This window comes from Pan paniscus, chromosome 3 (genome assembly GCF_029289425.2).
Source record: "Pan paniscus chromosome 3, NHGRI_mPanPan1-v2.0_pri, whole genome shotgun sequence".
Classification (NCBI taxonomy): Eukaryota; Metazoa; Chordata; class Mammalia; order Primates; family Hominidae; genus Pan; species Pan paniscus.
Genome location: NC_073252.2, coordinates 98,262,578 through 98,274,399, shown reverse-complemented (window position 1 = coordinate 98,274,399; position 11,822 = coordinate 98,262,578). Strand labels below are relative to the sequence as shown.

At 40.7% G+C, this 11,822-nt stretch overlaps 1 protein-coding gene across 2 annotated transcripts; it reads left to right on the top strand.

Moving 5' to 3' along the window:
* Positions 1 to 537: 537 nt before the first annotated feature.
* Positions 538 to 9,518, top strand: DDIT4L (DNA damage inducible transcript 4 like). Of its 2 annotated transcripts, none has more exons than XM_034958946.3 (3): positions 538 to 4,728; positions 5,359 to 5,498; positions 7,219 to 9,518. In XM_034958946.3, the coding sequence occupies exons 2-3, from the start codon at positions 5,408 to 5,410 to the stop codon at positions 7,707 to 7,709; spliced, it is 582 nt and encodes a 193-aa protein (XP_034814837.1). In that variant the 5' UTR covers positions 538 to 4,728; positions 5,359 to 5,407; the 3' UTR covers positions 7,710 to 9,518. The 2 variants fall into 2 exon arrangements, with proteins under 2 accessions (XP_034814837.1, XP_003829991.1); XM_003829943.5 differs by lacking the exon at positions 538 to 4,728 and adding an exon at positions 4,956 to 5,088.
* Positions 9,519 to 11,822: the final 2,304 nt, after the last annotated feature.

Below are 11,822 nucleotides of genomic sequence, written 5' to 3'. Positions count from 1 at the left end.
CAGTCCATGGCCTGTTAGAAACTGGGTGCACAGCAGGAAGGGAGCAGTGGGTGGGCAAGGAACAAAGCTTCATCTGTATTTACAGCTGCTCCCCATTGCCTGCATTCCCACCTGAGTTCTGCCTCAGCTGCAACATTAGATTCTCATAGGAGCATGAACCCTTTGTGAACTGCCTGTGAGGGATCTAGGTTACCCATTCCTCATGAGAATGTAACTAATGCCTGTTGATCTGAAGTGGAACAGTTTCATCCCCAAACCATCTGCATCCTCAACTGAGGAAAAATTCTCTTCCACAAACAAGTCCCTGGTGCCAAAAAGTTTGGGGACTGCTGCTTTAACACATCTCTCCCTCTCACTTCCTTCTCCGTAATTCCCATTTTAAAGGTCAAAATAGAGGCACAGAAATGTTAAGTACCTAATCCAAGTTACACAGCTAGTAAATGTCACTGCTAGGAGTTAGGCTGCACAGTTCATGCACTAACTACTACACCATGAAGATGAAAAAACTGAATCATTCTGGACTAGTCAAATTTCTTAACCTTAATGTGCTTTAAATCTGCAGAATGGAGATCAGATCCCATTCTAAAAAGTACCCTGCAGAATTCCATATCTAGTCAACACTCAGGCATTCTCAGATTCAATTCTCTTCTTAAGCAACCCCACAGGTTTATGTCATGAAGTAATGTGTAATTTTGCTAGGATACAAATGTCAATGACAAAAGCTGTGCAAGGCTGGCCCACCAAAATAGGACACTTGGTTGATACAGGAAGGGAAACCAGTAAGGAACCCAACATTGACATGAGCATGTAGCTTTATTTTCCTCATCTCTTGGTGCACATTAAAATTCCAGAAAAAATGGTATGGCATAGTGGTATTCTCAAATTTGGAACTTGTGAAAGTTTTAAGATGTATCGCTAGACAAATGTCAAGGACCCACTCCATGTTCCTGGCTGACATCCTCTGATATGGTCACCTGAATTATACATTTTTCCATAATTAAGGAAAAGCAGATATTGTATGCATTTAAACATATTATCTCTATTTAAAGACGGATAATACACAGCATTGTTTATGAAGAGAACAAAATCATATAACTATATTAAGAGACAAGTTGCTATGGTAACCATTTCTCTGCTTAAAAAGAGAGGCAAACCCTTGTATTATTGGAAGATTCTCTCAGCTTTTAATAGCAAGCATTATGTATTATTTTATGTATTGGGCCTGGTTTTTGTCTTATATGAGATAAGTTTCCATGTTACCTTACTTAATAGAATAAGTCATATTGAATATTTAATAATTAAATGGAAATTGTATTGGGTGATGCACCCTCAAAGGCAAATAAAAATTATGATTAAATATCTCACCGAGTATGTTAACAGATGATCACACATACCTTGAAACAACTGTGTCATTCTATAGTCAATAGTTTCAATTGTCTGTAGATGTTATTTCCAGAAAACTATTTCCTAGATTAATAGAGGAAAGTTAACATATAAATCTCTGTATTTTACACCAAGATAATTTTTTACCCACATTATTTTCTTAACGTTTCATTGGCAGATCCTTTCCTGCTTTCCCATACAGTGATGGATGTATTATAATAAAAAAGGCTTTCCTAATCAGTGCCAATACTTTCCAGATTTCCTGCAAACAGGAAAGATCATAAATTTTCTTATACTTTAACAACACTTCCCCAACTCCATTTAGCCACTTGCTTGTTGCACTGACCCAGATAACTACAATTTCAGAACATAATAACAGCAATAATAATAATATCACTCATTAAGTTCTTGCCTAATATCAGTATTAGTTTGGTTCTAAGCACTTTGCATGAGACACCAAATTTACAAACTTAGCACAACTAAGGGAATCTAGAGGCAGTGTGCATTTAAAGATCTCATATTTGTTTATAAAAAAGAGATAATATTTAGCGTTGATTTTAAGGGTTTCTCTTTTAATCCTTACAATAACCCCATGAGCTTACTGCTAAAGTATTGATCAATTTCCATGTCCTGTAAGTTTTCCCTGAATTGCACAGATTAAGAAACTCAGTAACTTTCCCTCAGGTGTCATAGTTTATGAAATAAAATAAGCTATGTGTGGAACATAAATGTATTAATAAGATTCAAAAATAAGTGTTCATACCAAATAAAGAGAGAAAATTGGCTAGTGAAACACGTAATGAACATTCAACACTCCAAATCACAAATGCAAAAGACACCAACATTTCCTGTAATAATACATGAAAGCATCATTTTTGCTTTTTGTTTTTTCAGTATCCCTGGCATTGTGAATTTACACTTTACATAAGCAATGACATTATGAATACTATATTTATACCTGAGGAAGCCTAGAACTTAAATATTTGCAAATACATCAGGTGAACATATGGTTGCCAGTTGTTACTGCTATCTCATTTTCTTTCTGTAAGAAGATGGATTAGTGAATTATAGTAATAAAAAAGCAAGCATGCTTAAGTTAAAGGCTTTGCCTATGATTTAGATAGTTTCTTATAATACATTGGTGTATGAAAGGAAATCAAATTATTTAACTGACTAGATTTTCTATTCATACACAACTATTTCCAGTAAGCACTCCCACAAACTGTTTATATAGTATTAGTTAGAGGATATAATGAAAGAGCAATAAAACAAACTTTTTTATCACTGCACTTAATAAACACCTGAAGTTCCCCAATGCGAACTTTCAGTTATAAATAATTGACTGTATCCACATTTTTCTGAAATCTGATAGACTGTGTCACCTTGCACTTAGCCTATAATGGCACTTAGTTTTTCCTAATTCTTCTCTATGCTTCAAATTTTTAAAAAATCAGTTCTGTTTAACCTTGTGAAGATGCAAACTGGTGATAGAATGGATTTTCCATGCTTTTAAGTATATAAAAAAGGACATTCTTAATTATCCCAGGTATGTGTTTTACCTCAATCATTCCTTATGCCCTGTATGTCCTGAGAGCAAGGCCCATTCAGCCAAGAAGATATTATTTGAAGTCTTTTGTACATAAGTAAATTGTTTTCTGAAGTCAAATCTCAAAGGGCTTTGCAAAATTTCATTTAGTCAGGTGAGCCAAGAGCAACTACTACTTTCTGTAAGTTCCAATAATCTTTCTGGCCCTATGGGGGCATTTACTTTATGAATTATGCCTAAATACCCTAAGAAAATTGAAACGGGTAATTTCTTTATTTCGCTAGTATTGGTTCAGACCACTCATTATATTAATTCTAAAAATCCTCCTTGGAGGCAGGTTAAGTGGCAGCCTCATTAGTAATGCTGCCCAGACAAGGACAAGAGGCTCTGTGGCCTGCCCAGGGACTGACTGTCAGGCGGCTGGCATCCAACACCTGACCATGGGCCCATCCATTGGTCCTGAACACCCTAGCCACTGAAACCTCTTTTTAATTGGCTTAAATGGGCTTGTTTATTTTCCACTTTTCTGTTTATTGAAGTAGAAGTGGAAACTGGCCTTCAAAGACCAGTCTATCAGCATCTCCTTCCTTGGCTCGCCTGACCTTCAGGCAGTGCAGCTGCCTGAACTGAGTTAAAAATGGACTGTCAAGCTGGCTTTAATTTCTGCTGCTCTGCGTCCGAATGTCCTCCCACTGATCTGTTTATCACACCCTCTATACCCCTTCTGTTGTTGTTTTTCTAAGAGTTTTATGCCAGGACAGCTGAAACTGCCTTTCAAGGTTCTAACCTGCAAATCATTCTACACATAATCCTAGAGGGCCTGGGAGCCAACACTGGGATCTCTACTGTAGGAACAACTTTCTCCCTCCAGGCATCCCCTAACCCACCCCAAGCTGACTCTCTGAACAGATCATCTCCTACTGGCACACCAAAGCGAGAAAACCGTGGCTTAATAACTTTGGAAGAAAAAAATCAGGTTTGGCTTCTTGCTCATGGGCTATGCGGGCATGTTGCCTCTTTCCAGGGCTCGTCTGCCCCTCTGTGTGTTCCTGTGCAGGACCGCACGGAGCCCTCACAGGGATTATCTGCTGATCCCCAGCAGAATATAAAACTCTTTATCTTCAGTCTCTGAAACCTCTTCAAAATATCCCAAATCCAAGATCCTCCCAACAGGGCTCGCCAGAAACTTCTGCCTCCGGAAATGACAGTTGCTCTCGATGCACGGATAGAGGAGTACCTAAGATCCTACTAATGGTATTGTGTGTTTCTTGGCAAACTCCCGCTCAATTCAAGCTCCCCGCGCTCTGGGGCAAGGTCTAATTAGAAGAGTGCCAGGCTCACCCTTCCTGCGAAGAAAACGCATTAGCCACAGATGTAAGTGCAAGAAGAATGCCAGGGAGCCACGGAGTGCGTGGGGTCATTAAGGCCCTTCTTAAAATGCTGGCGAGCCTTCGATGCGGGAAAGGAAAACTAGATCTGACCGCTTGCAGCAGAGGAGGATACAGAAACCCTGGGAGGCAGAGTAGAGTTGACTGGGTTAGAGGCCAGAAATAAGTGTATAAATGATGCTCAGTGGACGTTGCAACAGATTTAAGCCAAGTGTTCAGGATGACACAGCAAAGCCCCAGGACAAGGAAATGCACAGATCGCTTAAAGCTTCCCGCTGCCCGGAGCAGCCTGAGTGTGAAAGCGCGGACGCTCGGGGACGGGTCGCACTGAACAATCAGGTTCAGGCTTTGACGAGTCGTGCACCCGGAATTGCGGTCCCAGTGGCCCGAGGTCTACCCTGGAAGCAACAGGTGTCCGCTCTACCACAGGCTTATCCTCAACTCCCTGTGGCTAGGCTCGGGCTCCCTGGAAGTGTAGAGGTTGAAAGGGGACCAGACTCCGGAGGGGAGGGGCGGGGCGCTGGCCGGGGAGGGGCGGTGCAGGTGGGCGGGCCTGAGCAGGGTGGGGACTGGACCTATAAAGTTCTCGCTGCCCCGGAGGCTATGTTACTGCGAGGAGCCGGCGCAGGGTGGTCGGGGAGGGGTGAGCAGGGTGCCGCAGGCTGCTGGGGTCTGCAGGTCACCGAGTCCCCAGGAGAGGGGACTCCTAAGAAGGTACCTGCCTGTGTTTACCCGGCAGCGAGCGCGCAGGCCCCCGCGAACTCCTGGCAGGTGAGCGAAGCTGCGTCCTTGGTGGGGGCAGCGGGGCCGGGGGGCGCTCCGCGGGGCAGGTCGCTTCCAAGTTTTGCGAACTGTTGAGTTAGTTTCAGGTTGCGGCTCCGCTCCCAGGGCTTTGTTAAATTGAGTTGCAGAGGCCGGTTCCACCCCTTTGGCAAAGGAGTTCCTCCGCTAGTTCGCTCCTGCGACGCCGGGCATTTTAGGAGCCTCTGCACGACTCGCCTGCTTTTGCAAATCCGTCTCTTCTCGCCTCATTTTTTCCAGCACTCAGGAAAGGCCGTTGCACCTCGCGAAGGAAACAGAGCCGTTGACCATGGTTGCAACTGGCAGTTTGAGCAGCAAGAACCCGGCCTGCATTTCAGAATTGCTGGACTGTGGCTATCACCCAGAGAGCCTGCTAAGTGGTGAGTGTCCCCGCTGTCCACCCTTCTCCCTTCCCAAGGTCGGTGCCTCTGGATCTATTGGGTGGGCGGGCTTTCGACTTCCTCCCCTACCTCTATGTAGGGGGTGCCACAAAATCCATCTGAGGAGACTCCTTTCCAAATTTTCTAACATCTTCTCTCCATGATAGAAACAAAAGTAGCAAAAGTAGAATACCCGAGGGCTGCATCTTTCTAGTCTGGTGCCAGTAGGCCCTTTGGGATTAAGTTCCTTATCTTACATGATTGTGAAGAACACAGTTATGTGTGTTTTAGCAAATGTGTTTACCCTGTAATCAATATCGCCCCTCCCCCTGAATTCCGCCGCACCCATTTGCCAGGTATTCCTCACTCTCCCCTGACTCCAGGGAACTACTGATCTGATTTTTATCATTCCAAGTTAGTTTTGCCTTTAGGTAAGTGGAACCATACAGTAGATATTCTTTTGTGTCTGGTTTCTTTCCCGCAGCCTAATGTTTTTGAGATTCTTTTATGTCGTTGCTTAAATCAGTGTGTTCGTGTTTATTGTTTATTACTGAGTAGGATTTTCAGTCGTGGATATATCCATTATTCCATTTTTAATGTGAGAAGGAAACTGTTGAACAGCAGCGGTGCTTGACTTGCTGTCATTTGGAATTTTAACAGCAGTTTCTAAGTGAACACACTGCTCTGACACTAAAGAGCTGTAAGAGCATAGATAAACTGCTTAAGCTCTTCGTGTTTTTCTCCTTTCAAGGTGAAGTGGTTGATGACCTAATTTATAGGCCAGAACTCCAAAATTACACGAAGTGGAGAGGAAAAGCCAGTGGCTGATGAAGGTGGAGTAGGCTTAGAGAGAGGAGCTGGGAGGGCATCTGCCTGCACCTTGTTCATTTGACTCCGTGTGGTGTGGCATCCTGCCAAGGGGTAGGATTAATTTGAGGTGTAGGTGACCAAATGCAGAGCTATCTCTTTTCCTTTGAGCCCAGCTAATTTTATTTCCCTAGGACTATTTTGTTTTGCTTGGCTAAGAAAAACCACCCAGCCGGTTATAAATATCCTCATGAACCTCAAAGGTCTTCTCTGCGCAATTTTTAATTAAAGAGGCTAAAGCTAAAATTGGGACCTACAGGCCACTCCAGTAAAGACTTAAAGACACAAATTTGATAGATCTTTAATATAACTCTTCAAGCTTTAATACAACTCTTCAAGCATAATAGTAAAAATTCTTTATTTTACAATACATGTATTCCTACAGTTAGAAAGTAACAACCCCTTAGTCCAAAAAACAAAGTTATAACTTTTTATTCCAGAAGTAATGCATGTTTTCTGTAAAACAAAATTAGAAAACCCCCATAAGCAAGTAGGAGGAAAGAAAAGAAAATCACCAATAATCTGGGATAATCACAAGTAGATTTTTGATGCATAGTCTTTACGGTTGTGTGTGTGTTTTGTGTACACACATAAATTTAAAGAAAAGTGGTTATATCCTATCTACTCTATTTATCTAAACCTTTATTTCATACATGAACATTCATGAGAGCTTAAATTATTCGCTGTATTACCTAGCTAGTTAACAGTTAATTGAGGTCAGCTGACTCTGAAACAAATACAAGAAAAAGGCAGACATGGTAGATAGAGGTAACCAATGTTGGTATCTTGGTGTTTTTTTTCCACTCTTAAATTTTTTTTTCTGTATCTAAAAAGAAAACTCCATTTCTTACAGATTTTGACTACTGGGATTATGTTGTTCCTGAACCCAACCTCAACGAGGTAATATTTGAGGAATCAACTTGCCAGAATTTGGTTAAAATGCTGGAGAACTGTCTGTCCAAATCAAAGCAAACTAAACTTGGTTGCTCAAAGGTCCTTGTCCCTGAGAAACTGACCCAGAGAATTGCTCAAGATGTCCTGCGGCTTTCCTCAACGGAGCCCTGCGGCTTGCGAGGTTGTGTTATGCATGTGAACTTGGAAATTGAAAATGTATGTAAAAAGCTGGATAGGATTGTGTGTGATTCTAGTGTCGTGCCTACTTTTGAGCTTACACTTGTGTTTAAGCAGGAGAACTGCTCATGGACTAGCTTCAGGGACTTTTTCTTTAGTAAAGGTCGCTTCTCCTCTGGTTTCAGGAGAACTCTGATCCTCAGCTCAGGATTTCGACTTGTTAAGAAAAAACTTTACTCACTGATTGGAACAACAGTGATTGAAGGGTCCTAAAAAGGGAAAATATATAAAGATTATTTCATGATTGGATAGTAAAACTATTCAGCTAGTCAGCTAAAGTCATTTGTAGTTTGCCCCACCTGCCCTAAATAAGAAACCCCAAATGTAGTCTCTTTTCTTTCTGTGTTTCACATTCATAGCAACTGCAGCTAACAGGCTGATTTTCTGGCCTTTGGAGAAGTGATTCAAAATAGTGTAGATTTTCTGCATAGATCCCATTTTTGTACAGAATTGAATGGGATGGAATAGGTAAGCAAAAGTAGAAGCCCATTTGAGTTTTACATTTGATTCCACAATTTGGTTTCAGGTAGGCTTGGTAATAGACTATATAAACCAGATTTGCCTATTTTGATTTTCATATGGCTTTTTTTTCTGTAAGTTTTCAGAGGATTCTTTAAATCACAGAATCATACTAAATGATATTTAGCCTATCAAAACTTCCAAAAGCCCACACCACCAGTTCCTGACTCAAATTTGAAGGGTTTTTAGACAGGAGGGTAGGATTAAGTAGGTGAGTTTAATTAAAGCTTAACCCTAGGTAAGAGTAAATGAGAAATATTACGGCAATAATGGAACTGCTTCACTGTTTCTTGGTGACTTCCTCACTCTAATGTTTTAAAGAGGCAACAAAAGCTTGTGGTGCCATTTCAGTAACCACGGTGTTGTTTTAGATGCCTTTATAAGCTCAGTTTCCCTTGTTCTTAAGTGTTGAATACTGTCTTTAAACTAGAAAAATGCAAAATATTGAACTGATATTTTTGTGTGTAGTTGATTACTCTTCCATTGAGTGAATGATGAATACCTGTGAGGATAGGAAATTAGTTCTGAGATCTGGTCCCTCTCTGATTCACTTAGTAATCTATCCTCTTTTCAATATTACATGTGCTTAATCTCAGATGAACCATTTCACCATGGCAGTGTTATCTCATCTCTGGGCTTTTCTGGGAATTGAAGTATATCTCTCCTTAACCCCAATTGTCAAGGATAGTAGCTGTATACTACCACTTTGAATTATTGAAACGGGTCAATTTACGAAGTCTGCATTGGCTATGGAGATATGGTTTATAGTACAGCCTAGAGAATGAAACTAACCGTCCAGATAACCATGCATGCACCCAGATTTTTTCCACCTTGGATACCTGTCACTAGGGAATAATAAAGGCCTTATTTTTTGTCTTATTCCAACTAAGTAGATTATTATCTCTTTCCTTTTTTATGTTAATGAGAGAATTTAGCCTCCACTCAACAATGTTCAATTCAGCAAGGCTTTCATATCCTTGCTGTGGGTCGTGGATAAGGAGCTTATTCAGGTTTCCTGCCCTAGCTATTAGCTCCACTTCACATGCTGGAGACTGGCGTAGGGACAGATGTATTCATCCTGGTGTTACTGAAAAACAGGTGTGATCCTGTTACTGATACTATAAGTGACCTAAAATGTCACTGTTCAAATTAGCAAGTGTTCTAACAAACTAAACTCTTCAAATGCTTGGAAAGATACTACAAAGCCAATCTTTATAGAATTGGGCCAAGATAAATCAATGTTGTTTTGCATGTCTATTGTTAAGCTCCAAAGGTTCACTGTGTTTCTGCCGCTGTCCTGGAGTTGTCACCACTGACTGGGCAAGGCTTCTTGGGCATGGATGTAGAACTGTTGTCCTTTTTCCACTAACAGTTATCTTTGACTCTCTTGCCTGTTATGCTTACAAAATGGTGATGGCTTATGGAAGGCTGTTAAATTAATATTCCTGTTAAAGGAAATTAAAGTTTGTCTATTTTTGACAATAAAACATTATATATTTTTAATTCTCTTGTCCTCTTTTTTTTTTTCTTTCACCTACTTGATGCAGTGGTCATAGGATCAGGGCTGCAATTACAAGGGCTGTAAGTAGGGATGGCTCATTATAAACCTTATATGAGAATTCCTTATGGGCCTGATAGAAGTGGGTTGTGCCTTCATCTCATTTGGCAAAATTGGGGTTAACAGTGAATGCAGCTATTTTGCCTGGTAGTAAAAACAGCCCACCAGTTCTGGACCTGTGTAGCCTAACCCTATCTGAATATGAGTGGACTGAAAGGGAGCACCTGCTAGACTGGCATTGCTGCGTTCTGCCTAGACAGACAGGGTGTACAAATGGAGGCAAACCTTTGCTTCCAAAGGTGGAAGATTTGGGGTATAAATGAAGAGAAGGAAGAATAGTCACTGAGGTTAAAGGAATTAATAAATGGGTTATATAAGGATGGAAATCCAATAGTATCACTTCAAAAGAGGATCAGAGCAAGTGATGATGATGTCTTCCAGCTCAATTATAACAGATGCCTGAAAAGGTGAAGCTATGTTTGCAGAGACTACTTTTGAAATCAGACAGGGTCGAATGGAAGCCTACAAACTTGAGTGACCTCATCCTGGGAGACATATTTATACTACACAACGGACTTGATTAATTATAAATGATTCAGTGAGATTCTAGGAGTGCTGCAGTATCTTTTAAGTTGTATGTCCTTTTGATGTAAGGAATTCTCATTGGAAGATTAGGGTGGTCTTTAAATATATATTGTGAAATATACATTTGGTCTTAGTCCCTGTTTCCTGGTATAAAACTCTTGAACTACTTAGATTCTTCAAAGTGATGAGTGTCTTTTGTATGCTAATGATTGGCTGATGGCTGGAAACCCCCAGGTAGCTTCAGGATGGGGCTTGGTCACCAGAAAGACCAAGGCTGTATTAGGGTGTTGGGACTTTTAGCCTCACCACACCCTCACATCCACCTGAAAAGAGAGAGGGTCCGAAGATTAAGCCAATGGCCAATGATTTAACCAGTCTACATAATTCTACATAACGAAGCTTCCATAAAAACCTAAAAGGACTGAGGTCAAACACCTGGATAAGTGAACACTTGGAGGTTCCTGGAGGATGGTGGGCCTGGAGAGGGCATAGAAGCTCCTGCCCCTTCCCACATTTCTTGCTCTATGCATTTCTTCATCGGCACTCATCAGCATCTTTTCTACTAATCTTTATCATAAACCAGTAAACGTAAGTAAGTGTTTCCCTGAGTTCTGTGAGCTGCTCTAGCAAATTAATCTAATCCCAGGAGGGAGTCATGGGAACCCTAATTTATAGCAGGTAGTCAGAAGCACAGGTAAAGCAAGCTGAGGCTTGAGATTGGCACTGGAAGTTGGGGGAGGGGGACACCCTTGGGGACTGAGCCCTCTACCTGTGGTATTTGAGGCTGTCTCCTGGTAGTGTCAGAATGGAATTGGATTAGAGGATACCCAGCTGGTGTCAGATGGCGGAATTGATTGCTTGTCTGATATGTCGGGAAAACCCACACATTTGGTCACAGAAGGCTTCTGTGTTCATTTTTTAGTGATAAGGTATAGGAGAAAGCAAGTTTGATTATTTTTCCCTCAGTATTCTCAGAATGGGTAAAGGATGTTGTTTTCAATAACTGGTGCAATAACAACTTTTCACAGGAGATAAATAAGTTGAATGCATACACATTGAGCATAAAAATCAATTTCAGGTTGATTAAGGAATTAAATATGAAAGGGAAACTTAGAAGATAGAATTTTCGTAATTTTGACGTAGAGGGAAGAACTCTTAAATAAGACGTCAAGATGCCCTGAAACATCTCTTTATCAAATAATCCTATAAGGAAGATAAAATTAAAACTCGGGAATTGGAAGAAAGTGTTTTCAACACATATAACTGAAAAATGGTTTGTAACCAGAATACGTCAAGAATTCTTGCAAAGCAATAAGAGAAACACAACCCCCCAAAAAATATGTCGTCAAAAGCCTGAATAGGTATTGTATGGAAAAGGAAGCCAATCTGGCTGATAATTATATGAAAAGATCCTCAATCTAATTAGTAATCAGAGAAATTCAAGTTAAAAGCAATAATAAAATATCAGTATAGACATCCACGTTAGTAAAAATAAATTGATAATTCCAAAAGTTGGTGAGGACACAAGAAAAAAAAATCAACAAGTCAATATATGTATTTTTTTTTTTTTTTTTTTTGGAGAGAGAGGGTCTTGCTCTGTCACACAGGCTGGAGCACAGTGACGTGGTCACAGCTCATTGTAGCCTCTATTTTCCAGACTCAAG

Excerpts from the sequence above, each read along its gene's own strand:
- DDIT4L (XM_034958946.3), top strand. The coding sequence starts at position 5,408 with ATGGTTGCAACTGGCAGTTTGAGCAGCAAGAACCCGGCCTGCATTTCA. Across the intron at positions 5,499-7,218 it reads CCCAGAGAGCCTGCTAAGTG|ATTTTGACTACTGGGATTAT; the intron begins GTGAGTGTCCCC and ends CATTTCTTACAG.